The 27,124-nt window shown below is 44.9% G+C and overlaps 1 protein-coding gene across 4 annotated transcripts in view; it reads right to left on the reverse strand.

Annotated features, from left to right (window-relative positions):
* ITPK1 (inositol-tetrakisphosphate 1-kinase) overlaps nucleotides 1-27,124 on the reverse strand; it is a 136,673-nt gene that overhangs the window by 11,746 nt on the left and 97,803 nt on the right. For all 4 annotated transcript variants that reach the window (XM_084519945.1, XM_084519947.1, XM_084519946.1 and 1 more), the window contains 3 exons: nucleotides 7,109-7,207; nucleotides 5,180-5,220; nucleotides 345-510 (listed from right to left, as the gene is read on the reverse strand). In XM_084519945.1, coding sequence (XP_084376071.1) covers nucleotides 345-510; nucleotides 5,180-5,220; nucleotides 7,109-7,207 — 306 coding nt within the window. The remainder of the gene's footprint in view (nucleotides 1-344; nucleotides 511-5,179; nucleotides 5,221-7,108; nucleotides 7,208-27,124) is intronic.

The following is a 27,124-nucleotide window of genomic DNA, read 5'->3' on the forward strand; positions in this document are numbered from 1 at the left end:
TCCAAAGCACATTTATAAACAAACTCCGGAACAAATGACATATGAACTTACTGTGAAATTAGAGAATTTCTCTGTCTCCCCCCTTCCACATGACATAAAACACTGTTTCTAACAGGTAAGACTCAGGTTACTGTTACATAAATATTTACTATATGAATGTCATTCATATATATTCCAGAGCCTGTGAGTTATCTCCCTTCCTAGTGAAATACTACAGAAGAGGTAATATGGTATATAACAACCAGATGCATTCATTTCAGCAGCTTTTTCAAAGGGTTTTTTTGGAGATGTTCATTGCCAAGGCTGTAAGAACTGACATTTCATTTCAGATTGGCCTGACGTACCTGAGATTCCAGCAGAGAAGTTTTTCAAAGATGGTCTCTTCACCACCGTGTAGGATTCCCCGACCACAAACACTTTATACAGCACAGCGTTGTGATTGATGAAGCTCTGAATGACACAAGGGGGGCGGACAGCCTTCAGGCCCTCCTGGTTGAAGATGATCGCCATCTGAAAACACACACACACACACAGTTGTGCACAAGCCTTTGAATAAATTCACATATTCCACCAAGCAGTGAAGGGGAACATCTACTGCTGGATATATATTGACCAAGGGTGAATCCCTTCTCAGCAGCTCGTACTATTTCATTACATTTCATGTCACTGACACGTAACTCTCCAGGCACAACTGGCCCTGTAGCTTTCACTTTCAATGACATTTTTTTCTCAGCTCTCTGAGATTTCATTTACCCACTTCTAGTTAGGATGCTACTGCACTTGCAGGTTTTTAGAAGAACAGAAATGGTAAAACATTTGACCTGTACTGCCAACAAAGCCTGCATTAGACACAAGCTTGTATCACCAGAACAACAGAAGTGCAAATGAGCAGGTCTGTATACTAACAATACAAGTTCTTCTCTGCAGCTGTATCCTGTGGTTTGGTGCAGTCCACTTGCAGTGTCCTAAGCAACAAGATTTTACCCACATCATCAGAGAATTTTTTCCAGCACCTAGCAGTTCTTACTAGTAGCAAATGCTGTGCCAATGATTTTCTTGGCTTGGTTTCACCTCATTATTCCAAATGTATAGTCACCATGAAGGGACTGGAAAAAATATGCCAAAAAGGAAGTCATTTATAGGGCCTTAATGATGAACACCAGCTGCCACAAACAACTGAAGTGATGCTGGTAGGTGCAGAGGAGTACAAGCCAGCATATCTTCAGCATGTTACACTGCTCTTTGCATTGATCCTTCCACCAGCATGCTTACATGCACGTTAAATTATCATGAACATGGTGCCCTATCCTTGAGCAAGGATAAACTTAGGTTTGTTCTCAATCCTCCAAACCCTAAAATAGCTATGCTCTAGTTATCTGCACATGGACCTCTCTTCATCATTCCAGTGACACTGGGCCTCATTATCCACAGAGGCAGAAGGGAGTTTTGACAGTCAGGTCAGTGTGAGTAAGGACTATCCAAGGTGAGACAATCTGACGTAACGTTTATCTTCCCTTCTTTTGAGCAAAACCGGCTCCCAGAGGTAGAGATGCTTGGTTAGAGCACCTTCCTCCACCGAGGAGCTGTCAAGACAACAGTTAACCTTCCATTTTTTGTTCCTGCACCAACCTCATTAAGTGCAGGATGCCCAACACTTGCCAGAAATACTCCTAAGCTCTGAAAATGAGTTTTTCATCTGTGTCAGTATTTTCTCACTGGCCTCCTTGAGCCTAGTATTTCATTTGGGATGTGAGACAGTCCAGAGAGGCTAAAAGAACTCCTGTCCCACAGTGACTCCATGGCAAGATACAGAATAAAACTGGAGCTTCCTGCCTCAGCACGGTACAGGTGAGTTATCTTTCCACATGCTTCCTGTCAGTTTTCGTGCCTTCTGAGATCAGCTGCATCTTAGTCAGAGTCACTGGAAGGATTTTACAAAGAAACTCTTCCACTTAGTGCTCTCTCACTCATACTTTATAACATGTAAGATCAGCTGCTCATTTGCTGTACAGCATACTGTCAGACTGAGTTCTTGTTAACACCTTTGCTCCTGTAATAAAAATAGTAAATATAACAGGTTTGTTGTTCAAAAATATAGCCATGGTAAGTGATGTAGTGACTACACATTTATAGTTAAAAGTCTAAGCACATTTTTATCTCTACCTGACTATTTATTATTCTGTTTTCCTCCTTATCTGGCAGACCACTTAGGATCACATAATTGTCTGCAAGCATGCACAATGACTCAGTAGATCAGCATTTTCTGAGTTCAAGTCAGTGTGTGCATTCAATGAGTACGTGCAGCTGATATTCTCACTCTGTCTCTGTTATACCTTGTGCTACCTGGTTGACACACAGACTGAATGTGTGAGTGCTAATAACCTGTGCAAGAAACCCACTCTAACCAGCAGAATTGTCCCACAAGATGATTCACAGCCATAACACTGTAACCCATTTGTTTCTCACTGGTAGCAAGAACCGCTGTGCTTTTCCTCCTTGTGCACAGACTGCTCATTTCATAATATCTACAATGTCACACTGGTATGAACTATATTGGTCCTAACCTTCAAGTACTCTCTGCAAATATTAGTTAATTAATTCCTGCAAGCCACTGCTTTGAAAGACAAGCAGGAACTTATCACCCTTTTTTTGTGGATGTGGAAACCCCAGATATTTATCTGCTCAGTACAGAACCAACCCAGTGGAAAACCACATGAAACCTTTCTTCTGCAGAGCTCTGTGCTGACAGCCCGATGGACTAGCACACAACCCATCCAATCCCCATGGTGCAGTGTTGTGCTGGTTCACTGTGATGTCTCATGACTTTTAGCATGCATGAATACAGCTCCAAGAATCTGCTTGCAGGGTGCACTTGCTCTTTGTCATCTAGCACAGACCTGCTGTCTCTGGCAGTAACATGGGAACAACACTTTATATCATAATTTCCAAATGGCATTCCTCATTTTAGATGCAGAGTTCTTTTGAAGGCAAAACAAAACATTTGGCACCAAGAAATATTACTGACAATGTCCTTAAGGAATTCAGTCTGAAAAAACAGAGTGATTCTCTGCCTTTTCATTCCTCCCTGCTCCACATTTAGAAGAAGAGCCATTCTGGACATGTTTCTTCAGGTTATGGGTCCCAGTGATTTCTCACAGCAGGTTTACCAAAGGGCAGTTGTATTCTGACCTACCAGCAAACGGGCAGGAGAACCTTTAGGAATCATCTTGGTTCAATTCTAACAGAAATGGTGTTGGCGAAGCAGGGCTTAAGCGCTGCTCTGGCTGATGCGACTCAGAGCGCAGAGGCCACGTGGAACTGCGGGACACCACCAGCAGCCCAGCTACCAGCACCTTGGCTTAGCTAGCTTGTGCCTTCACAGCGAGACACGACATCTGCCAGCCAAAGCTGGCACCAAGCCCAAACCGAAGCCTACACCTCCAGCTGTCCCTGGTAGCCAGTCCTGGATCTTTCTAACAGGCATCTTAGGAAGAAAAGCAAGTCTCTGGCCAGGCTGGGTTCTAGCGTCAGTGTCAGCTTTGCAGTGGGAATCTCTCTACAGAAAATTAAGCAATTTACTAGAAGTAAAGGGAGAAGCCATTATTAAAACAGGCAACAATTTCTTGCTCCCAGACCCATGGTCCATCTTTTAGACAGACTCTATTTAAGCAGACTATTTATTCTATGCTCCCCTTGTCATTACTGTCCATAAGACAGCATTTATACAACAGATCCTCTCTGATCATAAATACATTTATGGATCACACCTGAGAACACAGCAACTCCAAAAGTGATGACTACTACTACTAAATATGTAAAGTACCATGCAAGACTTCAGGCTTTTTTTCAGGGGACTCTCGTAAACTCTAGTTATACGTTCCTGTGATAAAGTGCAGCCTGCAACTATATTTTAGCCTACTTTTTGCTCAGAAAATGGAATTCTGGCAGAAGGCTGCGGTATGTCTGCACTGTATAAAGGAACAGCAAGGAAATATTCACCAGGAAAATGGAAGTCCCTGAAAGCTTCACACATTTCAGGGTGCAGACGCAGAGACAGAAAAACATCACAGAAATCTACACAGAAAAATCAGCAGAGAACCCAGGGTTTTAAATTCATTAACGATCCACTCCCAAGTGCTCTCAGCAAAAATTTATAGCAGCTGCTCCAGCAAACTAACAGGGCTGTCTGTCGTGCTTGTAAAATGATCCACGGTTAAGGCCTGAATGAAAAACCTAGCTGCATTTTTAAAAGTAAGTGCTGGTCATTCAAAATTTCAGCTGTAGGCATTCTGTTAATCTAGACTGACGTTTCACTTCAGGGCCTTCAGTTTTCAGAGATGCTGCAGCAGCATACTGCACATTTCAGGAGCAGCTGGGAAACCTGGAACGATCACCACGCTGCTAACGAAGAAAGCCAGGCATTCTTAGAGCCAGCAGGGAGGGCAGGATTCTCAACACCGAGCTGTGGTACGCAGGAAGGCAGGAAGCACAAATGGAAAAGAATTAAATCAGGACTCGGCTCGGCTAAATTTAGAGGAAGCTAAGCTCACGGAGAATGCACTCCTTCCAGGAATACAGAATGATTTTAACTGCAGTTGCCTTACGGGAATAAGGGAAAGCAGATAATTCTAGCAGCTCTGTCCTTCCCACAGCTCCAGCCACGTTATTACGACTGAACATGCCTGGAAACAGCCACTATTTGCTGTTCCCCTCCCCACAAGGAGAGGAACCAGCCTGCCTTCACTCACACCTGTGCTTCATCTGCAGCACAAAACCATTTCTTATCAGTACCACATACACACTGGAAGGAAACATCACAGGGTGAAAACGTGCACCCCTTAGTGTAACCTCCCACCAAAAGCAAGGCTGATGAAGGAGATGCCTTGCAGACAGCTTGATTGGAGACTAAAAGCTGCTAGAAGGAAGAAAACTAGACCATTGAAGCTTGAAACTGCTAGAAAGAACTTTTACGTCAAGAGGTTAAAGTCAGATTTAGCTACATTTCAGATAAATTTGAAAAAAATAATGGTGTTATTAAATCCAAGGGAGGGGCGGGGGAAGGAGAATGGTTTGGGCATAGCCTTCATTCTGCCTGCTACAGGTTCAGAGAGCACCAGACAAACCACCCTGAGGGAAGGGGAAGCAGGGGGAAAACACTGCGATGTTTTTTTTAACTCACCTCATGAGAGTTGGTTCCATGGGCCACTCTGGTTTTACAAACTGGATAAAGATAAAAGAAAAAAAAATACACCACTGAGACAGGGCACACAAAACCTTTACAAATCCATTCCCACCCACTCCTACAAACACTGGATTCACCAGCCCAAGGCACTGACTGTACCAGATAACACTGACAGCCTCTGCCTCAAACAGCATCCTCAGCCACTGCAAAGCTTGGCTTGCTCCAAGCCCTCCTCTCTCAACTCCTCTTGCAACCGACGTGCAAACAGAGGTCATTTGTGGGACTGGACAGATTTGCAAAGCATCAGCTCAGGAGTTAGTACCACTGCTGGTACTGCCATCCTGCCCACTCAGAGGGCTTTCTCACAAGTCTGGGGTTCTGCCTGAGGCTGGAGCTATTTACATGTAGCACAAAAACCCACTGTCTTGGAAACAAGGGAGCTGGGAGACAGTGGAAACCAACTGCTTTTCCTGCTTCCCTGTTCCTGGGGAAGGGTAGGAAAACAAACGGTCTGAACCCAACTAAGATACAATGTGTTTTTCACAGGCAACTATAAAGGGGGACAAAGAAGTAGAAAGAGTCCTGCAGTTCTGCTTTCTCCTGCATATTTCTTATCTGCTCTGCATATTCTGGTTCTCATCTCCTTACTAAAACTGGTAAGGGGGGAAGAGAGGGAAGAAAATCTACGGTCTTGCTGTTATGAAACCAGGAAAAAGCTGAAGGTCCCAGGAGCTGCAGGATGAGTAGGGCTGATGGTATTTATATGTTAAACAGAGGAGATAAAACTTGCATGTGGTAAAGGGGTGGATAAGACAAGACTTCTTTGGGGATTGCTGGAAGAATAAAACTGCCAGGCAAGAGGACAGGCAGCTATGAAAGGCAGATGACCTGCACTGGAGTCCAAAATAAGTCATAACTGGAAATTTTGGAAAGTGGTGCATGATGTCTCACAGACACATGCTCTGGAAAGCGGGAGAGTTTAGGGGGGGAAAGAAAAAAGAAAGAAAACCAACAAGAAGCAGGAAAAAGCACTCCCACATCACTCTTGTTATTTTATAATTTTATCATGACTTAGAGGGATTGATCCAGGCCTTCTGAGTACGTAGGCTATGCTGTTTGATACAACACTGAGAAGACAGTGCACGTGGGGTGAGGAGGGGGTGTCAAAGCCATTCAGGGAGCTCTACAATACTGCTTTGCAATCTAGCTTCAAGAGATCTGTCTGTCTCTTTTTGGAGAGCAATGGCAGCAAGGGCAAAACATGCTTTTTCCACACAACTTTACCTCTGAACCTTACAAATGAGGCAAACACCAAGGGAACAAACACCGACTAACCAATTCAGCTCACTTTATACTGCAAAGAATCAGATAAAGGAATGAATTTAAGCACAAGTTCTACAACAAAACCTGCTAAAAAGCACAAACAGATCACAGCAGCTGTTTGAGACTGTGGGCCTTTGGTGCCTGATAACTACATTTTACATTCTTTCTTCTACCTTCTAATATTGTATTTGCAGCCTGGACCAGGGAAAGGAAGGAGTGGTGAAAAAACGGGCAGCCAGCAAGGGAATGATTGTCACAAGAAAAACAATGAGCACAGCTGGCAGGAGAAACTTCTTGCACAAGTTCAGGGCAAGAGGCTAACTTTGTTAGAACTATTAGCAAATCCCAGGAACACATGTTTACTGTAGAGAGGTGTTTAAAGTAACGAACATCAATAAAAAGCTAAGTAAGAGCTGATAGGGAGGGATTTTGTTCCACATTCCAAGCAGACTGCTTCACAGCCATTTGCTTCAGGAAGGTTTTAACCTGTACACTTTGGCAGTGAACCACACACTTCTACAATGTTGGCCACAACGTTCCTGAGGGAGCATGTGCAATATTAAGAGCCTACCAGAAGCACCAATGAAAAACCCATTTACATACTGAAAGGGAATGCCAGTCCATTCTTCTCTATAAGCTGCATGGTATCTTCTCCACAGGCACTTGTCAGCTCCATGAAGGGTGGTGAACAGATCCTCTCATCTGCAAGACAAAAAGAGTCCACATGAAGATCAGGGGTTTACCTTCTCAGTCACATCATTACAAGCTATCTCCAGACGAACTGCTTCTTGAGAGTCTTGGCTATACTTTTACAGTCAATATTAAAGCATCAGAAAGATTATCAGTCAGTTATGAATTCTCAATTCTGAAAACATTTCAGAAGATGAAATGTCAATTTTCAGACACACTAAAATGGAAATACAAAGTTCACATCTTCACAGGTAGGCAGGCAAAAAACATCACCCACTTAGGAATATGTAGCTGCACAAGACGTAACCAAGAAAGTAAAAAGCAACTGGGATCTTAGTTCTTAATATTATAACTACAAGTTGCATTTCCAAAGGCATTTTACAAAAACCTGTATGGTCAGCAAGTATGGCTGGAGCAGGCAGCCTCCCAAAGCAATCGTTACTGTAGGGCCACTCAGGTGCCAGATTCCTGAGTGGGTTTCTTTCAGCAAAGGTGCCAGACATGCTTTACAACCTACTGTCCATTAAGACATCCCTGTCATGAAAGCAGTACCCATCTGGCCTGATAAAGCCAGAGTCAGAGTACCTCTTTCCACTGAGACACCTTGGCAAAACTGTTCATTGGTCTTTGATCAAAGAGAAAAAAAAAAGCAACAACAAAGGAACCATGGTAAAATTGAATAGAGCAGTTCTGGTCCGGGGTGTTTCTGCTGATGTGTTTCTTGTTCAAATGAGGTTGTGGCATGGCTGCATTCAAAACTCGGCCCTCTTAGTGATTCAGTAGGTTGAAATGCTCTAGGACTCACGTCCTGTTTGCTGTGGGAGAACTTTGATTCCTCTACACATGCAGCAGGAATGTGTGGAAAGCACTGTAGGACTCAAAGTGCTCAGCCATAAATCTCCACCTCTCAAGAGGGCTGGATTGTGATTTCAAGTGCAAAGAGAACTTTGGCTTCAGCCACAGCTCTGGGACAGGTTAGCGAGCCCAAAGACAAAAGCTTTGCACACACTGACAAATTTAAATCAAGGACATCGCCCGAGCAGGAGCAACCATTGAAGTTAACTTGTCAGTGAGCACAGTCTTAAAAATACTGTGTCCACAGGGTTTTAGCTATGGCCAGGTTGACTTTGGAGTGGCAAATTAGTTATAACTCAAGTTAGCTACACAGCATAGAGCCACAATTCAGAAAGGGTCTGCCAAAACTCACTTGTAAGTCTTATTTCAAGGGACGCAGTGTGACACCTTGCTCCAAGAAGCAACCGGAGACAAGCAAAAATGATGGGAACAACTACGCCTAGCAAACTTAAGTAATGGGTTTGTATCAACCAGCAACTTGTCTTGAAAATAAGCAAAACAGGACTTAGTACCATCCATATCTACCCCAGTGAGCACAGAGAATCCAAACAGGTGGAGGCCACGTTGTGCAGATGCTACAGAAAGTGAAAAGCACACGTAAACTGAAAGCCCAGCAAAACTAACTATATACTCTCAGAGTGCTGTGCATCCGGAAACCACTTTATAAGCATTGTTTAAATTAATGTTTGTCACTTCATTTTAAGAATATGCTTATGCATTTCCTCGCATACAGAAGGGGAAATTGCAACACTGAAAACAACAGAGAGGAAAACCTCTGTATTTTGGTATAAATATCTCAGTGCCTGCTTCAATGTTCTGAGAACATACAAGAACTCAGGACACTAGCAATGCTGTTGCTGCAAGAAGTTTTCTGTGAAAAGAGAAGTCTGTTTTCATACATCCTAAACGGAGCAGAAAGATTGATACTTTGAGGTCAACCTCTGAAAAGCTAAACAAAACATCCCAGACTTCAAAGTTTTCACTTCACTGGTATGAAAACAGAAAGCAGCATCCAAAAGTGACAGGTACTGTAATATTTACAAGCCTTTGCCAGAGCTAAAGTTCCTTAGCTGGATGAATTTAAGGAATCAGATTTAGTTTACAGATACTTGGGAACAACTTTGCCTTGGCAGCTCTCCTACCCATATGCTTAGGGCTCACAAATAACTTTGCCTTCAGAGTGGAAATGCAGAGGGATGTACGGTTCCATCTCACTTCCCAAGCAAACAGCAATCGGAGACAGGGAGGTTTCAGCGCTCCTGCCAATTACAGGACACTTGCATGGAGAGATGAAGGAAGGAGCAAACAGTAATCTCTTTGACTTTGTACTTAGAAAAGACCACCTGGATCAACAAAAATGAGTGGAGAAGACTCTTAGCATCTCAAAGTGCTGCTGCTGACTTTGCACAGCAATGGCATTTTCTCCACCAAGAAGGCAATTCTAGCCCACTAAAGCCTCTAAACCAGACTGTTAGTTCATGGCCAGACCCGAGGACAAACAAACCCTCACTCAACCCAAGGTTTCAGTACAGCCTCCAGCTAGGAAGTGCTGCTCTGAGTTTAATTGCACACACCACAATTCTGAAGGTAGCAGACAGTTTAAAAAAAGCCCTCCAGCTGTCAGTAGTGATCCCTTCTTCCTTCTCCAGGTGGCAAACACACTCTGAAGCTCTCTGGTCACCAGAGTCCCACTAACAGTGACTGCAGTTTCAGTACACCTCCTCTGTCTGCCCTGGGGTCCAGGACAGACCTAATTCCATCGCCACCGGCCCCGCCTGCACGCGGCCTCTGGAACCACAGACATCAGAAAGAAAAATCTCTTTGTATGTCAGAGGAGCGCTGTGATGAAAGAGCCTGTATATTTTTATAGGGCACATTTACAGAGTGGTATTTCTTTATTTTTCCAAGTGCATGGTAGTCTGTCAGAGACCTGCCCCTGGAAACAGACAGAGCTGCAGGTGGGCCATGTCAAATGCAGGGCTGGCAATGAGGAAAGGCTACTCAGACCAGAGAGGGTTCAGCTCCCGCTTCAGACAACTACCAAACGTACCTGTACCATTCTTGTTGTGAGGAACAACACATCATCATTAAAGTAAGGTCAAAATGTTGTCACTGTGTCCCCACAGCCATCTTTGTCCCTGTCTTTACTGCATGTCTTGGCACATACTTTGCAGTGTCTGCTTTCTGTATTTTCTTTAAATTCTTCCTTTTCTTCAAGCCTATCTGATCTCACAGGGTGCTTCCTCTCTCCTTTCTTTTTTACTTTCTGCATTTCCTCTAACCCCCACCCCCATTTCTTCTCTATGCTGATCTTTTTTAACCATCATTTCTGTTCTGTTCTTCCCAGATGGGCCTGCTCTGGCCTGAGCTTTGTCAGCGCAGCGCTCCGCTCCAACCGAGCACCCTGAGGGTGAAGGAGGATCACCCGACTGATGAAGGCTGTGTACAGCATGATTAGCACTGCTAAACAACAGGAGAGAGGTGAAAGAGTATTCATAGCTAGGTGTTGGTGCCATGGAGGGGATTATTATGGATGAGGTTTAATGATAGCAACAGAAGCAATGGGATGTGAAGATGTGGAAGATGCAGACTGAGAACTGGTTGCGGAAAAATAGGTTTTCTGGCAGTGCAAACTGGGGGACATCTTAATGCTTGAGACTTGCCCAAAGAAGAGATGTTGAGCAGTGGTCCCCTACCCAGGCCCTGTGCAACACTGGTGGCCAGCAGACGGACTGCAAAATGATTACAAAGTACCCAAACCCCCAAAGGAAGAAGGCACAAGAAACCCAGCACTGAACACACTCCCATGCAGCAGGTAGGCAAAACAGATAAAGGAAAACTAACAGCAATAGACGTCTGTTCCCAGTTTAAGCAAATTTTAAGTGATAATAAACAGAAACCACTGGGACAGTGCTGTACAAGTCTCTGGATGGTTTTCAGTAGGGGTAGTTAGTCCTTGCACTATAAAAAGTTGGGAAGTGCAGAGGACAGCTGTGGATCACTGTGGAAAAAAATAAACCATAAGAACAAATGAACAGAAACATATTTTCCTATTCAGATTTCTGTGCTCTTAACAACTTTGGAGAGATAAACCAACAAATAATAAATTGCAGCTCCAATGCTCTGCATTCATAAATCAAAAAACTGCACTTCTTCAGAAAAGGATTTTAAAAAAACACAGTTCGTGGTCACAGATTTTCTGTGAGGATAGCTTAGAACCTGTGGCTAGGAACAAAGCCACGAGGATGCCATTGCCTATTAAACTTCAGATTTATAGTCTCAACATGTGTCCCTACACAGTAATTCACCATCCTTCACTATCTAACCTAGGGATCAGGGAGCAGAGCAAACACACCGAGGAACAGATATTTATGCTCAGCACCATCAGTTCCTTGCCATGAGACCATGACCACCAAGCATGTCCCATCTCAGAGTTCCCATCTGCAAAGTAGGGAGAAGGCTTCACCTATCCTTGGTGAGGGGGTGCTCTGTGAAGCTAGATTAAGGAGACTTTCAGGGAAAAGACTTTCTGATGCTAGTATCCACCACCTAAACAAACTAACTGTTTGAAGCTTCGGTCTGAATATCAGCAACCAAAATCCTGAGAAAGTTACTGGAAAAACAAAAGGTGTTTACTCAGGATTATTTTGTCTTCTGGCCAGGCTCTGTACTGCCTCTTTAGTGGCAGCATCTTTGTTTAGCCCCAGAAGACATGAGGAGCACCAAATGAGGGGTACATCAATGAGGAAAAGAGACGGGTAAAAGGAGTTCCTCCAGTGAATTTCTGAAACAGGTGGAGGGAGAAAGCAGTTTGTTAAAAGAGCACAAGAGGAGGTCTGGAATCCCCTGGGAATGCAACAGACTTGTCCCAAAGCACCTGGAGGTGTGATCCCCTAATTCTGTGGAAGCACAATAGAGCACAGCTCTGCCTGAGCTGCTCTCTGTGGCTGGAAAGGCGGCCAGGATTACTTCTGAAGAAACAGGATGCATGGGCTCTTCACACAATGCTCCACGCAGAGAAGTGACAAAGCTCCTCCTGAATAGTGCTGGTCTCTGCTGTAAACACCCATTAAGATAAGTAGAAAACCAACCCTGTCAAAATCAGGACTGCCTCAGGTCAGTCACTATCAAACACTCACAGAGCAAATGTTAAGCCTTAAGCTAACTGAAAGATTTATAGCAGACCTTATCAAACTCTAAACTTCCTACTTTAGTGGGAAAAGCCACTCTTTAATAGAATAGTTGGCTCGGTGATTTGAAGACGCTTAAGCCTCTTTAAAAATAAATGGAGATTTTCAGTAAACTGTGCTTCACTGTAGCTGCCACCAGTTTGCACTACTGCACTCTGCTCCTCTGGGGATAGAGAGGATGCATGGCCGGTACAACATCTTTTTCTCCTAATACAATAAGGGGAGGAAATCTGAACTTCCAGCTCACCCTGCCTCCCCTCCTAAATTCATTTTCAACAACAAAAAAAAACCATCAACCAAACACACAGACAAGCTGGCAGGTTCTTTTTTTAGCATGCAGCTGAACTTTATTTTGGAAGTATCTTAATTTAAATCACTACATGATTTTTTCCCTTCAGAATCACTTTAATCTCTGTAAACTTTTCATAGCTTTGGACTTGTTACTTCTGCTATGGTCATGATGGCATGTCAAGGAGTTAGCCAAGCTAAGCCAACCCACCACTTGGAGAGACAGCAGCCTAGTCTTTATCATTTGCAAGAATCCTTTCCCTGCCACTTTCTCTGGTACTTCATTTTCAATCAAAGCTTCATTAAATCCACGGCTTTATAATGTTCTATTAGGCTTATTATTGTATTTCTGAACTGTATTAAAAATACTCTCAAGTTGTTTTCCCTTCAGAAATTTCGGTGTCTGTGGAATACCAGCAGAACAGATCTAGCTCAGATGTATGTTGACTCTTACCAATCAAACCAGATCTGAATATCCACGGGTTTGCATCTTATTTTTAAGTCTGTAGGGGGAAAAATCCAATTCTTATGACAAAGCAGCTGTATTTGGGGTGCATTTAGCAGCGTATTACAAAGACACAAGAGGGCAGAGCAGACTTAGCTTTGTGGGCATGATGCTAATCTTGCCATACCTTTAAATACGAGCAATTGTGTACTGCATATCTATGCTAAATAGTACATCTGCAGAAGCAAGAGTCTTGATGTCTAATAAACCGGTGATTTTGGAGCATCTGGTCAGTCGGTGAGGAAATCTCATAACTGAGTATAAATAAGAAACTACTCAAAAAAATCCCAAGAACATGCCATTTACTTGCAGTTTAGGAGTGCTGAACACAATGTATTCAGCTTATGTTGGGGAGCAATGATAGAAGTTGAAGAAGAAATAAAGAAAGCCAAAGTAAACCCAATCTAATGGAGGTTTCTGCCCCAGCTTCCCTTGCTGAACTCTTCTTCAGCAATAACCATTTCACAAAGCTATGGTCTGCGCAGTGCCCTCCCCTACCTTTTAGAGCCAGATTTTCATCTTATGCCCACTTTCCTCAGAAACAGGATGCTCCTGTCTGATTCCCACAAAAGGAATTCGCCTTTCTTGGGCAGTTAGGTGGAAAGAAGCAGGCTTTGCAAACAGGCGTTCAGCTTACTCACTGTGTTTGAGCCTCACGGGTACCTGGAAGCAGACCAGAGCAACTACAGACATGCCTTAAGTTAAAACAGGCCTGTGGTGAAACACATTCATTGACACGGCTGATAACATGAGCTCACGGAAACGCAACACATTAAAAGGTGAAAGATTATCTCATTCAGGAGACAGATCAGAAGAGAGACCGGGAGATGTGTGTTGATCATCAAATTGCCTAATTTTTCAGTGAGTAAGAGCGGTTGCCACCACCTTGCAAACACAAAGAACAGGAAGCTTTGCAGTTTAATTTAAGCAGACAAAAACAACTCTTCCACCCTTCCCTCCCCCCCCCCCCCCCCCCCACTTTTAAAGTACATGACTTCAGGTGCTTGAAAATGGGGTGTTTTGGCTATGTTTATACTTACTGTGCCCCCAAATTAAAGCCTGTTCTGTTTCCTGTAGTGTCAGAGGATCACCTGAGAGTGGGCTACCTACAGACCTCATCCCCCTCCACTGTTTTACAGGTTTCGTAGGAGCACCACAAGCAGAGGCTCTTTGGGAGGCACTCTGACATGCCTGGCAACAGAGGTGGGGGAAATGGAGCAGCTTTCCAGCAGAAGAATATAAAACTTCTGGCACTTCTTAGGCTCTGTGTAAAGAACTATCTCAGGCAAAACTCTCCAATAAATCATGACAAAGGGTGGAAAAAACTGCTAGAACTGCCTGTGTTGAAACTGTAAGATTTATTCTTTAGAGCAATGAAGCTGTACCAAAACTCAGGGAATCATTTTACAGACTGGATCGTTTCCAGCGTTACAGGAAGAATGAAAGCCATTTTCCTCATCAAGTTAAAAAATGAAAGGGATTACTTGGCAGGCTCAGGGAAGACTTTATCTGCATTTTTACCCCAGTAATGTTCCACTCAGAGCCCTGGCTTTGCAAGTATTAATATCCGTGAAGCCCCAAAGAGTCTTCCAGAAAAGAGAGAATGCAAAATCTGCTCCACAAGTACGCTCTGTGTTAATGCAGAATACCTGAACCCCAATTAAAGGCGGATCAAAGGTCTCTATCTAAACAGTAACCTCTACCGGGTGTGTTTCACATACTTACCTATATACCTGGGTGTAGTAACGATAGCTACAATTGCCATTCTGCAGCCACAAATGTCTCCAAGTTTAGCACTCTCACCAACCCGGCCTGCCTCAGTACACAGAATGAGAAATGAACGACAACTCTCTCCTCTGAAACACAACAGGCATCTAATGGTCCAGTGCTGCTAATTTCATGCTTCCTCTGCCCAAATACTGAGCCAAGAAACTACTTGAGACTGTTACAAAACAATTTCCAAGCTACATTCCCACCTGCAAGCTACACACCTCCAGGTCAGGACTGGTGGGATGCTGGTTTGCCTCCCTCTGGCCTAGAAGGTAGGGTGAGAGCAGCAGACGGTGGCCTGTGCTTCCCTGTACGAACACACACAGCTCAGATGTGGCCAGGGAGCACCAGATTCGGTGCAAAAATGCTGTTACATACTGTGGTGGAACTTGAAGGAAAGGTGTTAGCACCAGGGCCGTCATGTGCTTGAACAGATACGGTAGGATGAAGGAACCTCATAGCCAATTGAGGCACATGAGAGATTCAGATCACAGCACGGCAGCAGTTTGCTCCATGCAGTAGGATGCTAATCACACTGAGGAATCTAAGGTGAGCCTTGAAGGCCCAACACCAAAATCCCCACTGTTTTTGTTTACGTGCAACCCTACTGAGTTAATTGAGTTACTTCCTGTTGGCTACAGAATCTCTATCTCCGTGTCTTACACAAAGTACATTGTCTACCAGAAAAGAAAACCACCGGTGAGTGTATGTCAGGGGGGTGAGGAGATGATACCAGACACAACATAGGCAGCTTTTTCTTGTCCATGACAGAGTTCATTTGCAGACATTAGAGTACCCAGAAGAGCAGAGAGTCAACGGAAGCTCTTTATAGCTCTAATCTAACAGGGCTGATGGCCCTTAACCAGATCAGTTTAATGAGCTTTTGGAGGCTAAATCCTGGGAGAGACTACACGACGCGTGTCCCATGCTTCAGCAAATACCACTTCCAAGCTGTACATGCTGGGTCGGAGGCAAAGCAGCAGCCCCCAAGGACTGTGATACAGCTTCCCCAAGGCAGAGAGGCTTCTGAGGGCTGGCTGTGCAGGAGTGGGCTGACAGCACCAGCCCACAGCCAGACTAAGCCTCTGGAGCAGAGCAGAGCAGAGCAGAGCCAGGCAGAGCACCACTTCTGCAGCAGCTCTGCTCAAGCTTCATGCCGGGCAGGAACAGGGCTCCTGGCCTCTAGTGCAGAGCACACTGCTGGCCACGGGGGAAATGTGAATAACCACTTACCCATCACTGCCCCACCAACTCACGTGTGTGTGAGCATGCCATGAGGTGCGAGAGCTTACACGCAGACCTGTAACGCACAGTGAGATCTTGGGAGAGCACTCCTAGGAGAGGTGTATCGCTGTCACTGTGCCACTGAGCAGGGCTGACAGCAACCGAGCTGAGCATCTCCAGCCTGATATTTCGAGGGTCCAGCTTGAGCCTAGCACAATGCGGGGCCACCTTGGTGCTATGAAGTCAAAAGGACTTTCCAGAGACTTAGTGACTGTTGCTTTTATTTGCATTTCATTATGTAAAGCAGCTTCCCAGAACAAAACTACATGGTAGCAATGGATGTCTCACTGCATCACAACTGAAAACACAAGAACATGGTATTTCAGTAACAGCAGCGGAAATAGCTGTTTAGTCTAAAACAAACATGTCTTTAAACAAGGGTAGATAAACCCAAGCAGAGACTTAAGAATCAACTCAACAACATATGCAAATGACCACGAGCCCTGAGTTTACATCTAACGAAAAAGCAACATCCTGCCCTACTCTGTCTTTCCTCAGATTAGCAAACCTCTCTAGTATATGGGGGACATTTACCACCTACACTTCTCATAGCTTAGATCTTGCACTTTGTGGTGTAGAAGGAACAACCAAATGAACAGTGTGGGTTTTTTTCATTATGAAATGTTTTGTATTTTTAAGTTAATATCTTAAAGAAGATCTGTAGACAACTCTGAAACGCTTAGGAAAAATGTAGTTTTCCTAACAGGAGCACTGGTTCTGGCCTCAGAGGGTTCTGTTCTGCACTTGCCAGTAGCGGACACAACTGGAGCACACATCAGAAGGCTGCTGCCTCTGCGGGCTCTGCTGCAACTTGATGATTTTCCAAAGCAGAGTGGATAGGACCCACTTTGAAACCACCGAGAAAAATAACTTTAGACAAACAAGCTCTGGGCATTTCTATTTAACACCGGAAAGAAAGAAGCAAAGGCCTAGCTACGTGGGAAAGCTTTGTTGGTGTATGCTTTTCTGTTTTAATTACGTTAGTATAACTAGCAGAGGAATGCACACACACCACACTGTTTACATTGGGTTAATTTCTTCCTTTAAAGAGTCTTCAGATGGCCCGCACTTTTTTTTTTCCCAAATAACTGCAAAACAGTCTGGGTAGACATTGCAGCACTCCCACACAGGATCCTAGACAATCAAAACCCTGTGCTACGTATATGCAAAGGTGTCAGGGGGCAAGGACCAGCAGACCTTCCTGGGTACCCCAGAAGCTGTGTTGTTTTACTGAGCTGACACTATTTCCCCTCTGCTGCCAGACTGCAAGGAGGAAATACTGATCGCCAGGACTCTGGCCATCATGAAGAAGGAAAAGCAGTGGCTTGTAAAGTCCATGGTGCATGTGTCTGAGCTCTGTATATCTGCTTGTGTCATCTGCTAAGAGGGCAGCCCTCTATCAATATCCAGAAGAACGTGGTTTCTATTTCACAGGGATAGCACAGCCACATGGTGCTCCTTGGGAAACACCTACTGCCTCGCACCGTGAGGCGGTGGCTTGGGCACCAGCGTTGGTGCCATCAGTGCCTGAGCCACGGGTCTGAGGCTGGATGCATCAAGGAGCCTCCTGCTCCTTGAGGAAATCAGTAGGCAGATGGCTTTCTGACCGTGTCACATACAGAAACCCTTCTGTGGCCTCCTCCTGCAGGAAGTGCAAGCGCTAGCAGAAGTAACTGGAGACCCAGTCTTCACAGTTAGCGCTCAAATTTAGTACCACCTCTCCTGTGTTTGCTGTGCTAGCTGTTTGCATATATTTGCCTTCCAGCCCTAGGGAGCTGAATACAGCCATCTCCCTAGAAAGCAACGAGGTTCAGGACCCCTAGACAGGTTTAGATTTAAGCTGATTTAAGGACTCCATAAATACCCATCTGTTACAATAGGAGTGCCTGCCCGGTCACCCTGCTGTACCCACAATGGGGAGGCAAAGCTGCCCAGGGGCCCTGCAGCAGTGGTGGGGTTGGTTCAAAGATTCCCTCTGAGAAACACGTCTCTTGTGTCCCAAACAGCAGGAATTAAAGCACACTGAGATGGAAGACGTTTTGATTGTAAAATAAAGCCAAACCAATCCTCCCAAACAACTCACATGGAGTGACACACAAAAGCGCCAGAAATTTCACCCCTCTCCATGTGTTAGCATGCGCCAAACCCCATGTGAAAGCTTTCTCCAAACTGTGCGAGTAACTGTACAAAGGGATTCCTCTAGAACCTGATCTCTTTCACCAGCAAATAATCCCCTGGGTTTGCACTCTCTGCATCCATGTACTCTTTCAGACTATCTCCATTGATATGGCACTTTGGGTGACCTGATCTAGTGGAAGATCTCCCTACCCATGATAGTGGAGTCGGACCAGATGATTTTTGAAGGTCCCTTCCAACCCAAAGCACTATGATTCTGTAATACTCTGTGGCCATAGCACAAAAAATCCTACCTTTTACGCTGGAGTCTATTGCTGTGTGGAAGGAAGGATAACTCAGCTGGGACAAAGTCCTGCACCACCTTGCCAGCACTGGTAGCAGCAGCAGGAGCCAGGCGTGCAGTGACCACAACCTCCTGCTGACGGATGGCCATGGTGGAAGGGGACATGAGTCTCACCCACCTCATAAATCATAGAATATCCTGTGCTGGAAGGAACCCACAAGGATCATTGAATCCAACACCTTGTCCATACTAGCTGGCTGTGTACCAATGTAGCCAGAGAAAATGGGCACCCACCTTTGGCCATGCTTTACCTTTTATGCTCAATAGTTTAAGATTAATCACTCACGTATCTCTGCTCAGTGATTGCAGAGGAATGCAGACACCTAGTAGTAAGCACACAAGCAAATTTTAGCTAGATAACGTCAGGTACAATGACCTGCCCTTAGCTGCTCAACAATTACCATCATGTGAACAGTTGCTGTAGTCAGCCAAAAAGAATCTTCCTTGTTTTCCTGAAGTGTGTATTTCTGTCTTGCACTACACAATGCTGACCTGTAGATTCTGAATACACAAAGAAATACATACCTTTGTCTGGCCTGAGTTACTACATGAAGCCAGAATTCATGAACCTGCTACCAGGTCCTGTCAAAGAAGCGTGACAAGAGAGAAGATGTCTGTATGCAAAATGACCCTAAGTAAAGCCCAGGAATGACACAGAGCTTGTGGCTGGTTTGCTCAGTTTACATCTAGCAATGCTAGCCAAGACAAATAGTCTCCTGAACCATATTCTCCATGTTAGCAATGATAAACTCCCAAATAATCTTACTAATTTAAGAGAGAATGAAAATATTACCCTGTTCCATCTGACTGTAAGCATGTCTCTGTGGTTTCACCTTGGGCTCCTCATCACAGGCTTTCTGCTGCTTATTGAATCTTTTGCTTATAACATTAACCCTGGATTACATGTCCTGTTCTTGACTAGCTGGTTGGTATGGACTGAAGCAGTGGGAACAATCTTTTTCCTATGTATCTTTGTATGGCATTAAGCTGGAGGAGTTGTACCGGCTTCAGCAAGTAGTTCCCATCTGCTGATAAAAGGACCAGACGTACTGAGGCATACTTTTTTTTTTTTTTGTATTGGCTTATCCATTTAAGGTTTGATACAGGAGCTATCTCTGTGATGTCTAAAACCCAATTAGTCAGAATTGAAGGTGCACGGGAAGTGCTTTTCCTAAAGATTAAAATACTTTAAAAAACATTGCTGTGCCTTCTACATAAAACGCCTGTGTCTTCGTTATCATCCTTCTATTTTCCCTTGCTGATAGGAATGCTGGTGGGAAAGCATTCACTGTCTTGGCCCTCTCATCCTGGGGGCCCTTTAGTTGAAGGACTGTCCCCAGGCCTTCTCGCACATTGCTGGTGTGTCCCCTCAGGGGACCTTCAGCTCCTTCCCTCTTCCCCACAGCCACCAGCTGTGCTAACTGATGGCTCGGGCCTCTTGCCATTCCTCCCCTTCCCCTACCTGCCTACACTGCCACTTTTTCAAACACTTTCTGAACATAAACTTTTTTCTGTGACAGCTCTAAAACCAGGTCTTTCCTCAAGCCCCCTCTGCCGAAACTCAAGCTTATACAATCACTTTATTTCTCCTTTCCCTGGATTGTCAGATCTCTTTGACATTTCTCCTATTTAATAGCTTGAAAGCTGTACAGAAGTGTCTTAAGTACGTGAGTCTTCTCAGTGAAGTACATATGAAAAAGACCAACAATACCTCAAGAGGAAGAAGCCTCAATTATCAGAAAGGATCCAAAGAAAACTGAGCTACAATGCAGCCACAGGCTGGAGCGCTGAAACATTAAAGGGTGCTGAGTGAGCGTGGGGAGGTGTGTGAGGAAGCTTTTGAAGTCCTGGCTACCTATCTGTAATTCCTAGAAGCACTGCGCCTATACCGAGAAGCACAGGAACACAGCCTCCTGGAAGGTCAGCCTGTCCCATATAAATCCATTAGCTTATTCTTACAAAGAGGGCCGGGAGCCCTAGAAGTTTGTAACAAAACAGCCAAGTTTTCCCCTGTCACACCAGCCACTGCCAGGATCATGCCCGTGATGTACAGATGGGCCTGCAGGATGCCCTGAGCCACACAGGCAGGCCCACTTAGGAACACCACCACACCGCAGCTCAGACTATCTGATCAGCAATGTTCCCCTTCTGTTCAGTGTCAGTTCCAAGATTTCACCTTTTCTACAGGAAAAGAAACATCCTCTGTCTTCAGGAAATGTTTGTCTCTGAGAAAACTTCATTTACACCTGCTGACTGTCCTCCCACCTACACTTTGGTGGGCAGCAGCAAAGGCGTGTTGAAATCCCGTGCTCTGCTTAGGACACGTCCTGCACAAAGGAATTCACAAGTTACTAACATGATAAGTAATATCACAGGCCAAACTCAATTCTTAATTATGTGGAAACAAACGAGCATTAAGGACCATCCAGTCAGGAAAATACCGGATTTATACCACGCCGGTTGTAGAATCTGAGCTCTGCTGTGTAGGTGGATTAGAAGTTATGGAAAGAGCTAAATTCTTGGCTAATTTTCAAGCAGAGAAACATTGCTAAGCTCAACAAGCTAGACAGCTCTCAGCATGACCCATCATGGTTTGTATAAAACATCTTTGATTTCGTAGACATGCTATTTCCTTTTTGTCTGATGTAGTTAATGACCTTTTTCCAGGCTTCGGGAATCTGGGTACTCATTTTCTTTCTGACAGACTGAGAATGCTATAACAAAGTCTGTGCGACAGAAGACATTCAGAGAAACAGCATTGCCAAAAGGAGGAACTTGTCTGTAGCTCCGGGAAAGCTAAATACTCCAGGGCAATTAGTAGATTTCTGAGACATGCAGTCATGTCTTTCATTCAAAACGTTGCTAATCTGATTCCCGTTAAATGAACAGAATTAGCTTGTATTTGCAATGGTTTAAAAATAAAAAATAAAAACAAAGCCACAACCGTAAATACTAAGAATAAACATTTCAATTACCTAAAATGCTCGTGAAAGAATGCTCGCAGAAAACGCAGGCGTCTGTCACTGAGGTACACGTCACTTATGCTCATTTTTTCAAACACACAAAGCTTCACATACATTAAGGATTCTTTCCACGTCCCTGGGCTATCCAATGGGACTTTCATGGTACTCCCAGGGAAGCTGAAGTGGACCTTTAGCAAACTGAGCACAGCTACAGTGGGTGTCAGGAGCAGGGTAAGGACCAGAATATAGCAGCACTGCTGCCGAGCCCTCCCACAGCACTCCTCATCTGGAGATCGTGCCCTTTTACAAAGGCACCCCTCAGCACCACTCCATTTCACAGTCAGTGAAAATAAGAAACAAACCACTAAAAGGCTCTCTGCCCAACAGACAGCCTGCAGAGGGGCAGAAAACCTCATCTTCTGTGTGTGATTTCACCTGAACCGCGAACTTCCCAGCTCCTGGCCCTGAGTCACCAGCCTCAGTGCATCTGCTGAGCAACGCCTGGTGAGGCAGCTAGATGCAGAGAAAGGAAACAGGTACTGGAATTAGAGCAGTGCAGTGGAGATGTTTATAAAACTATGCCCAGCACATGGAGCATAAGCATATTGGATTATTCCAAGAACGCAGAATGTGATCTTAAATAATGTTAAGATTTGCAAAGACACCCAACGAAGACTCACTGCTGCGTGCTTTAGATGAGACTTTTTTCCTGTTTCTGGAAGCTCGAATCCATGCCCGTTTGTTTGGTTTTAACTTTGTATTCTTGTACTGTTGTGATTACTATTGTGGTTTTCTGCCCTTTGTGCCCACGGATGATTTCCCACACTGTAGCTATCCCCAGCATGGTGCAGGTACCCAAGCACGCCCAGTTCTGCGGAGCCCCCTCAAATCCAAGGGTCAGCACTGAGGGCACTCCAGCAGCAAGCCTGACACGTGCTGTGCAAACACATTGCTTCGCTGGGGCAGGGGAGCTTCTCTTCCAGACTCCAGCTCGTATTTGGAGAAGATGAGGTTATGCAAACACAAGACTTCTGAGACCACAGCTTTGCCCCAACATGAACATTTCAGCTTTTCTTCCTCTTCCCTGAGGCCAGCGCTGGCGCCATTCGCTAGCAGAAACCCCTGCACCACGTGGTGAGCAACAAAGCCAAGTACATACAGTTTTCATGGGTAATTTCCATCCCTTCCCATTACCAGAGAAAAGGGCACCAGAAGGCATGAGGCCACTGTTGCTGTAAACCCCAGCACTGCACTAAGCAGCAGCACCAAGGCACTTTCCAACTCGCAGGGAACATCCTTCCAAACCTGACATCACAGCTTCCCTGCAGGATTTAACGTGGGGAATGCTGCTGCTTTTCAGTGCTGCTAAATTCAGCTCTGCACGCGTGGAAAAGCACTGGAAAACGAACCCACGTATTGTAAACAAGGGCACACCAGTACCATACAGGGGCACAAACCCAGGCAATGCCAGCCTGTTCTGCTCCTGTGAGCCTGGCTATTGCTCACATTTACGCACAGAGAGCAGCAGCCAGCGCTGCAGTTGGACACCCGAGAGCTATACAGGCAATTGCAAAACTCATTCATGCCGTGCCAAAAGACAACACGCTGCCAGTTCGAGGGGGATTCTCCCTCTAAGAGCAGGGGGAATATTTTGTTTCCAGGATGTAATAGGAGTCAGAGGCGTTATAAAGCCTGGAAACTGGCAGGAGCGTACGAAGTCTCAGCCCGACACGGAGCTTGTCCTCGGGAAGCCCAGGGCTTTAGCACAACAACAGGAGAAAATGCACCGAGCCCTCCTCGGGGCATCTCTGCGGGAAGAGAAATTGATTGCTGAGAAAGCGGAAAAAAAGCAGTGTGCGGAACGAGAGGATCACAGCAGGTGCCGATATTTCCCAGTCTCCAGGCACGTAACATCAACATTTCAGGCTTCTCCGTCAAGTGTTTATTAATGGTCTCTTTAGGTTTCTGAGGAACTGTCTGCACAGCACACAGGAGAGCACAAAGGCAGGAATCTGTCAGGAGGTTTGGTGTTGTACTAAATGGGGAGCAGAGAATGTGCCAAGGTTTTTACAAACAGATGATGACTGCAGGCTCAGTAGTGCTGCACGGGACACGGCTGCGATCCTGACTGCGTGTTCGCTCTGCTGCTGCTCCTCGAAGTGCCATGGCCAAGGCGGCACTGAGCGAGGGTACGCAGCAGTGACCTGCCTCACTCACGCAGATCTGTCGCTACTGCAACTTTATTTCCTGCATTGATGGCATTTACTTTCACAGACCACTTTCAGAACATTATACAGCGAAGGCAGGGATCCTGCGTACACCATCCATCAGTGAGCATCAGCTCAGGTTCAGGCAGGAACAGGCGGTGACGAACAGAGCCGAGATGAAGTTTAACAGAGCTCCCACCAAGGGAGAAATCAAGGTGGAGCCCTTTAGTTCAGAGCACCTACTGCAGTCATTACTGGACACCTGGGGCAGCACCAACAAAATGCACTCCATATACCCAAACACTTCCATTTCCCTCTGTAATCCTACTTGGGGTACGAGGGCACAGGCTTTGCTCTCCAGCAGATTAAGGGAAGTATTAGCTCTGAGGCTCACCGATGAAGAAACCATCAAAACAGAGAGATCCCTTCGTTACCAACATGCCCTCCTCACTCAGCCACATTTTGATGGAGATGAATGAGGCTGGGAAAGAAGGCAAGCATCTACCAACGCTTCAGGAGAAGACAGGACAGCTGGGATATTCACACGTACTTTAACCATAAATTATCCACGACAGCACAGAAAAAGGCACGTGGAAGTTCTACTGGCACAACCAGCTGGGGAAACTCTGTCACTGGAAGAGGCAGGGACTTGGCCCTCCTGTGACTGACTTACTGCAAAGGGAGCAAACGTATGCTGCTTCCTAGAGGGATCCGAGCTCAGCTTTGCCCTAGAAGGCAAACTAAACGAGATCCTGAGAAGGATGACGCTGTCGCGGCTGCTGCTGGCTAAGGCAAAGATGAAGGCACATCTAAGCCAGACTGATAACAGCCAAGAGCCATGCCCAGGGCATGCAGAGGACAGTTCAGCATCTTCTGAAATCAAAACTCCTCTGCACCATGCGTTTTAGTCAGTTCCCAGTCTTCCCTCCTGAGGCCGAGCTAGATGCTTACTTGAATTTGCATTTAAATCTGCAGGATGACCCTGCTCTGCATGCTATGAAACAGCAATTATATTTCTCTTGGCAATAGGTAAGGCCTGGTATTGAATACCCCATCCTCAATGCCTGTTTCTTAAGCTTGAGTAACAGCATATTCTGTAAGTATTTCCCTGTCAGCCAGCCAACACACTCACATTATTTTCCATAAAATTGGTGCACTTTTATGGCTCTCCCCATACAAATGCTTTGCCAGTCTCTCACAGACAAGAAGAAATTCACTTTCCATGTGAAAGACATAGCGGGATAGATGTTCCTGCAGCAGACTAAAATATAAAGCATCCCAAAGACATCCCTGCCAATGGGCAAATCTCCTTTCTTCAGTTGCAGTAGTTTGAGAGTTCGGTATGAATGAAGCTACTACCCTTTGCTCTCCACTTTCTCTTTGTCCTGCTAAGCAGAAAATCCCAGAGAAGGCTCAGTGCCTACACTTAATAATGCATCTTTCTAAGAAGCAACTTAAGATTTTTAAAGGATTTTCATTTACTGTAGGTCATAATCACATACACAAGGCACCATACTCATTTTACTTCAGCTCCTCTCAAAAAAGACCCCCGGATTTTAATTTCATTTTCTTTTTAACCTCTGCATCCATTTTCAAGACCACTTGCATTCTGCAGCACGAGTCTAGTTGTTATGTTCTGCATTACATAAAGCTGCCAAAATCCAGGGTTAAGCTGCAGTCAGCCAAATTTCAGACCACTTCTTCAGGCAAAACAGCTCAGGATCAGTTCAAAAGCTGCTCCTCAGCTAAAAGTGGGGTCCTGCACACGGAAGCCTGGCAGGCAGCATCCCATCCCATCTCAGCCAGTAGGTACAACCTGGAGGCACCAGCACCTTTAAAAAAACTTTAAGCACATTTCTTTCCAGATACTCAACAGGAAAGACTTGAAACACCTCAGTTGGCTCCTTATTTCAATACCCATTTGATTACAGTATGATTACAGTTTGATTACAGGAGGAACAAAAGGGGGTTGCGACAACACAGCGAAACGTGCCACGGGAAGCAGTTGCGGGCTTCTAGTTTTCCTTATGCCCTCCGGTTTATGCTAGTGCAGGTTTCCAGAGGAAGGAAACTCAGCAGTACAATTTGTGGTGGTGGGGTACGTGTTCACACACTCCCATAGGAACTGTCCCCTAACATTTAATTTCTTTGCATTTTTCTTCGCCTTCAGCTTCCCCACTTCCCCTTCTCCTTGGGCTTTGTCAGGGACGTCTCCAGCATCCCTTGGCCAATTTTTTGCCTTTTTTTTCCCCAGCACCGGGATGATGCCTCATCAGAGTAGGACAAATCAGCAGAGACAAAGGCTAGAGGCAGATGTCTAGGGAAGAGCATAAAAGCACAGAAAGTTTACAATGACATTTTCTAAGTCATACCCCATTGCAGCTGCCATTTAGGGACTTCTTTAGGAAATTGCAGGGTTTATCTGTTCTCAGTGGATTTTTCTGCCATCAGTCTAATTGCTTTTTTGAACCAACACAAATCAGCATTCACAGCATCCTGTGGCACTGAATTTCCTTGTTTAGCTGTGCAGTAAGGGATAATGAAAATGTTTTTTTTACACTTACCACCTACTACTTTCATATTTACCATAAGAAACAACATACTGCTGTTCCCATTCATCATCAGCATGCTGCTCCTGATTCATACAGGCCCCCATTGTGCTCCCCTCTCAGCTGCTTCAAGAAGTTTAGAGTTCTCTGTTTCATTTTGATCAAATCCTTTGCCCAGTGAAGCGACTGTACTGGATGGAAAAGAAAAGCTCTGGCCACTATAGCGAAGCATTTAATTTATGTGGTGCGTGTTGTCTCAGAAAACCTTTGACTTTGCCTGACGAGATTTACGCTAAGTCTTTAGGAGAGACACAGAAACACAGGCAACCAGAATTAACTTGTGATTTTTTTTCCAGTCTTGTGAAATAAATACATTTCTCTAAGCTTGCTTTGGGACCTTAGGCAAGCTACTTCTGTTGTGTTTCAATGTACCAGGCTATTGGGTAGCCCTTGCAAGGCTAGAGCAGCCACTGTCTGAAAGAAAATGACAGATTTGCTTGGAAGTAGTTGTAAAAATGCAAGAGAATACTATGCTTCTTGCTGCAAGTCAGTTTTTGAACAGTCTCCTACACCAAGTCCCTATCTTTAATATGAAAGTATGCTAAAGCGACAAGCCTAGTTACTAAAAACCAAAAATTGCTCTAAAAATATCATGAAATAGTCTAAAGTTAGCACTCTGAGCTAACTGAAATTTCCTTCATTCAGAAAGAAATACATTTCAGCAATTATAATGAAGATGAGAAGCCGTGCTTACCCAGTAACAGCACATTAAACACACCACATTTCTTTCGTGCAATTTAGGAAACTAATCAGAGGCCATCATCACAAAGGTGCTCTGT

This window comes from Aythya ferina, assembly GCF_964211825.1.
Source record: "Aythya ferina genome assembly, chromosome: 5".
Lineage (NCBI taxonomy): Eukaryota > Metazoa > Chordata > Aves > Anseriformes > Anatidae > Aythya > Aythya ferina.